At 41.3% G+C, this 6,000-nt stretch overlaps 1 protein-coding gene across 5 annotated transcripts in view; it reads left to right on the top strand.

The window, feature by feature from the left end:
• Positions 1-1,413: 1,413 nt before the first annotated feature.
• Positions 1,414-6,000, top strand: part of LOC136490932 (endoribonuclease Dicer homolog 4-like) — a 28,449-nt gene continuing 23,862 nt past the window's right edge. For 3 of the 5 annotated variants that reach the window (XM_066487131.1, XM_066487128.1, XM_066487127.1), the window contains exons 1-5: positions 1,414-1,625; positions 2,927-3,104; positions 3,292-3,402; positions 3,759-3,899; positions 5,737-5,806. In XM_066487131.1, the coding sequence (XP_066343228.1) occupies positions 1,540-1,625; positions 2,927-3,104; positions 3,292-3,402; positions 3,759-3,899; positions 5,737-5,806 (586 nt within the window). In that variant the 5' untranslated portion in view covers positions 1,414-1,539. The remainder of the gene's footprint in view (positions 1,626-2,926; positions 3,105-3,291; positions 3,403-3,758; positions 3,900-5,736; positions 5,807-6,000) is intronic. The other 2 variants (XM_066487132.1, XM_066487130.1) reach the window with 1 other exon arrangement.

Raw genomic sequence — 6,000 nt, 5'->3', positions numbered from 1 at the left:
AATTTAAGAATAGAGATATACCCTGTAGAGTGACCCATGCTCAAGGCACCGGTGGCTCCAGACCTACTCATGGTGAGTTGCTCGATGCCGCGGACCACAGTCGGCGCAGGAGATGTACATAGTGTCGTCCTTCGAACGTCCACCGGAAAGTAGACGAAGCCGATCCGAGAAAGAAAGGGCACCAACAGGAAGGATATGAAGACGACGAGCAGTCGCGGAGATGCTCCCTAAAAACCTGATCGCCCGCATACACACGAGTAGGTGTCCCGATGCGAACACCAGTTCCGGAGGCCTGCTCTCCCAAAGCTCTGTGCGCGTAGAGGATGGGACGGGGAGTACTCGACCGGAGGAAGGAGTGGTATGTCGTGTGAGGCAACAAGGAGATGGGAGGGAAGGTAATGCTAGAGAGATCAGGGAGACGAAGAGTCGAAGTGATTACAAGGAATCACCACCGTAGTGGATGGTAACGGACCCGTAAGTAACTCCTTCACATTAGCGCCTGTACCCTTCCTCTTCCTTAGCCAGCCCAAGTGGTGCCTGTGCATGGCTCGGCTCGGCGGCGGTGGCCACACCTTTGGCCTCTTTCAACTTCTCTATAGGTGCACAAGTGTGTAGCCTATTTAAGTTGAGTCAACAATCAATCAAAATCCCATACGAGACTGAAACTATATTGTACCACATCATTTAATATGGGCCTAAAATTAATTGATTTATTAAATAAAATATGGGCCTAAATTGTATAATATTTAACAATATCAAATGTATAGAACCTTTTTGAACGAATGATTTTTTCCTATTTCTCATGTTTTTTAGTAAAAATAAACTAATTTCTGTAAAATTTCTACATAATTTCTATTAAATTTTTTAGAGTTCAAGGGCAGGTTGCCCCGGCCTTTTATTATCATAAAAGACCACAGAAACAGTTACAGCACAGAGTTTGTAGCAATTTCTGTGAAATTCTTACACAATTTGTGTGAAATTACTGTGTTCTAAGGAGAGACTTGTACGCTAAAATAATAAGATATGAATTTTAAAATATATTTTGAATACTATTTTTTTTACGAGATACTCCCCCAACCACGCGGCACGGTCCCAACTCCCAAGTCGCCCGTCATCAGGCTGTAGTCACGCCACGCCGAAAGCCAGTCAATATACCTCGGCTAGGCCCATGGGCCATTAGCTCGCCGTTCGCGTCAGCGGCAACCCGTTTGGCCCCTCTCGCCTACCGCATCAATTGCACGCACGCCTCCTGCGGCAGATCCGCAATTCCGCAGCCCGCAGACAAAAACCCGACGAGACAGTTCGACTAGACGGGTATCCTGACCCGCGCCACCCCACCCCACCCCCATCAGCGGGGCCCAGTACCCTGCCTTCTCTTCTCGTGCTCCCTCCGACCCATTTGACGCGACAAGACCAGCTCCCACCTCTCTGTGCTTACCTCAACGCAGCCTCTCAGCGCACGGCAGTTTCACATACACCTCCGCCTTTTGTTCTGTTACTTTCCCCCACATCCTTGTGCTTCCGCTCGAAGCTTCCGCCATGGGCGAGGGCGAGGACGAGGCTGAGAGCTCCAGCTCCGGCGCGGCCGCTGGCGAACCCAAGGATCCGAGAACGATCGCTCGCAAGTAAGCGCCCCTTCCTATCCTTCTTCTGATCTGTTTTTAGATTTTCGCGCGGAGGGCCGGCCGGCGTATTTGTCTGCGCAGTTTCTATGGTAGTGGCGGATTTTTGTTTGTTCATTTCTTGTGCGAGATCATCGATTCGCTGTGTATTGCTCATCTGTCGGGAGTTCGTGAAGGTTTTAGGCAGGTTTTGAGACGCGATTGTTTTTTTTGTTCTTCCTGCCATTTAACTTACTTTTCACGGCTGATACTACTGGTTTCGGTTTTCCACATTTTTTTTAGATTGTTTGATAGAAGCGTTTCGTGAGAGAGTTTGAGTTTTCGCATAAGTTGCGATTTGGACGGCGGAGCCTGGATTCTCCACCAGGGTATTCGAGAATAATTTTCACCAAACAGCAAGAACTAAATGCACTCGTAGAATTAGACATTTTAGTAATACAAATTTATTTTGTTACAGAAAATATGGGTATTCCAAGGAATACCTAGAATACCCCTGCCGCCGTTTGCAGCTATGGATGTTTAATGCCTCCTGTTACGAAGATCGAGAACGTGATATCCCTTAATCTCTAGGATTCGGTCCTGTTGATCGCCTGCTCGGCATTAAAAGCATGTGTGATCCTCAGCCTGTCTACGCAATTACTTTATGGCAATGCAGCACCCCAGATACGTGTCAATGCATAAATGAACAAGTAATAACTCTTCGAGATGTCGTGGTGATTGTGCCTTGTAGTCATCATTCCTACCAAGGACTTGTTTAGTTCCTCCCCAAAAGTTTACACAGTATCCCATGGAATGTTTGAACACATGCATGAAGTATTAAATATAGACTAAAAAAATAACTAATTGCACTGATTGTGACTACTTTGCGAGGCGAATCTTTTAAGCCTAATTAGTCTATGATTTGACAATGTGGTGCTACAGTAACGCATGTACTAATGACGGATTAGTTAGGCTTAATAAATTCGTTTCGCGGTTTACTTACGGATTCTGTAATTTGTTTTTTTATTAGTATCTGAACATCCCATGCGACACCCCCCATGTAACACCCGATGTGACACCCCACTTTACACTCTGGATTTAAACAAGGCCTTATTACTTTGTGGCAAATGGTGGGCAGCTTTTTCATTGAATGTTGCATGTAGCAGCAATGAGACCCTAAGTTTCTTTTTTTTTCCTAAAATATTGTCAGACAAATTAGTGTCGCTCTGCTGCATTACCTTAGCTTTTGTTAATCAAGGATTTCCTTCAAATAATACTGGGAGTATGGAAAAAACACTGATGGTTTGCTAGCTTTTGGTATTTAGATATCAACTGGATCTTTGCAAGAGGGCAGTCGATGAGAACATCGTGGTGTACCTTGGAACAGGATGTGGGAAGACACACATTGCCGTGTTACTCATGTATGAGCTTGGACACCTCATCCGCAAACCCAGCCGCGAGGTCTGCGTCTTCCTCGCACCGACCATACCCCTTGTCCGTCAGGTAGAATAGCTCCCTGCTCTTCTCACTATATCTATATTCATTTTTGGTGGGGATGAAGTCATGCTATCAATTTTTTTATGAGTACACGCTCATTTCTTTTTATGGATGTTTGTGACCACAACTTTCGGTACCAGGTGCACCTTTACATGCTTAGTCAGTGCTCTTTTTCTGTATTTGTATTTTGTAGCAAGCAATGGTGATTGCGGATTCCACTAATTTTAAAGTTCAACGTTACTATGGAAGTGGTAAAAACTCTAGAGATCACCAGGCATGGGAGAAAGAGATGCGAGAATACGAGGTATGGTGTGCTATATGTTCTTTTTGCTGGCAGCTGCCAAGTGACCACTGATAGTCCTGTTTTGAAGATTTTTAGTAGCTAGTATAAATTAATAAAGCTATAGTACTTGACATGTTGTGGAGAAAAATATTCAGACAGAGATGTGTTTAGCCTATGATCATTTTTCAACCAGTGTTCTGACTCTTGAGTAAAATGAAAAATCAACAGTTGTATCAGCACACAACTTTGGCAAACATAACCTATTTATATCAACTTTTGCACGCAACTTTGGGCAAACATAATCTATCTGTACCATCATTGTTTCTTATGCATAATTTTTTTCTTCCTAACTTGTTCTGCTTTCTCTGCCGCTTCAGGTCCTTGTAATGACTCCCCAAATATTATTGCACAATTTGCGTCATTGTTTCATCAAGATGGACTTAATTGCACTTTTGATATTTGATGAATGCCATCATGCACAAGCACAAAAAAGGCATCCATATGCACAAATTATGAAGGTAACTGCTCGCGTACAATTTCAGTGCCTGTACTATCATCTGTTGCAATCTCTGGAAATTAATATTCAGGTCACAGAACTTCCTCCTGTACCTGTGCAACATTAATTCTTCATTTCTGTTGAATTTATCTTGATGACAGGAAGTGTGTTGCTATGGCTGACAGGATTTTAATGTAGTAACTTGCCAAAAAAAAGAAAAAAAAGAAACTAATACTGTAGATATTTTCGGTGCTAAACATGTGGGTGGGTAATTTCAGCCTCTAGACTTCTAGAGGCTTTGGAACAGATTGGATGTACAACCTTTTTTTGCTGATGATGAACTTGCCTATATATTTTCAGTTTCAAAACTGTAGAAAGGCATGGGAATCACACCACACGTCCATTGGGGGGGGGGGGGGGGGGGTTGCCTTGCATATATATAGCCATGATCAACCTGTGGTACAAGGTAGGTGGTATAATACAAGGAAGCTAGGCTATACATGGATAGTTATCCTATACAATTAATCTTAATGGATCCTATCCTAATAATAACAATTGATCCTAATGGATCCTGTCCTAATACCAATTGATCCTAATGGATCCTTTCCTAATAAAATCAGTATGCGGAATACATTTGGTATAACTTGAGATTACGCATGTGCTTGTACCTATATTAATGTGTGCAAAGGATTCTCAGAATTCTACAATGGTTCCATTGACATCCTAAGATACAGATTACCACAATATTCTAATACATATATGAGTATTTAAAATTTATTCGAATCCATATCTGACATTCATATTTGTTTCTTAGAAAAATAATTGCTAAATCTTCACAACCATATACTTCTCAATATCTGGCATTCATATTTGTTTCTTATAGTACTCACTCCATTCCAAATTATAAGTCGCTTTGACTTCTTTGGTACATCGAATTTGCTATGTCTACCAAAAAAGTCAAAGCAACTTATAAGTTGGAACGGAGGGAGTAGTTGCTAAATCTTCATTACCATTCACTTCTCATTTTCTCAACCAACCTAGGAGTAACTAGGTGGCACTGTCAATAAAAAGAAAATAGGCACCTGAATTCGAGTTGAAGAGGACTCGAAAACCCAGGCGTGGAGGGTGCCCAGCCGCACCTCCCATCAACTGAGCTAGAGTATGCTATAGCCGTTTACTTTGTTATGGATGGTAGATGCACCAGATATAATTTATTATCACATTGGCGCATCATCTTTTATGGCTTTTGCTGTTCTTATATACATATGTCACTGTATTCTTCATGATGCATGGTATTGTTGCATTGAGCCACAACCTGGTGATGATCCAGAGCTACTTGTTTCCTTCTTTTCCTCTCAACGTTTAATTGAATACATGACAAACACTCTTATGCAGTTATGAAGGTTTGATCAGGTAGTTGGAATGACAAATTGATGAAATTTCATTGCTTTGGATCAATTGAACATATGCAGAAGTTGTACTATACCTCTTAAAGACTCTTTAGAAAGTTACATGAACTCAATAACCTCATTTTTATGAGAGGACCTCCTTCCTTCTCTTCCTGGAGAAGATCTCTAAAAAATGAAGCTCGACTACAAGCGTATAAGATTTCTGAAAACAATTTATCTGTTTTTCTCTCCTAGTTTGATTCTTGTGTTTAGTGGTTCTTTGTTTTTCTTCTTGTTCTAGCCTCGCTTGGGGTTAGCTGAAGTGTTTTCCATTTGTTTTGCTCAGTGTTTGTTTTTGTGTTTTAATAAAATCTAACAGTGGGGGCTTCCCCTGCTGTTTTCCTGGTTCAAAAAAAAAGTTACATGAACTGCGGACTTCTTAGTCTTAAAATATTTATAACAATATTTCAGGAATTCTACAACAACGCTGATAAACATCCTCGTGTTTTTGGCATGACTGCTTCACCGATTATTGGAAAAGGTAATGATGTTCTTACTTAAATGTTTTATTCCTCGTCAATGGTCTTAACCTATCCTGCTAGCAACTGTATTGACTTAATTTCCATCTTTCTCATATTTCAAATTATGTTGTAGTCAGAATATATTCTTGCCCTTTTCTCATTTGGTTAGTGCTTGAATCTTATTTTCTTTCCCTTTATGCCTAGCTTTCAAATT

The sequence above is a fragment of the Miscanthus floridulus genome, chromosome 11 (genome assembly GCF_019320115.1).
Source record: "Miscanthus floridulus cultivar M001 chromosome 11, ASM1932011v1, whole genome shotgun sequence".
Lineage (NCBI taxonomy): Eukaryota > Viridiplantae > Streptophyta > Magnoliopsida > Poales > Poaceae > Miscanthus > Miscanthus floridulus.
This window is presented reverse-complemented; position numbering and strand designations above follow the sequence as displayed.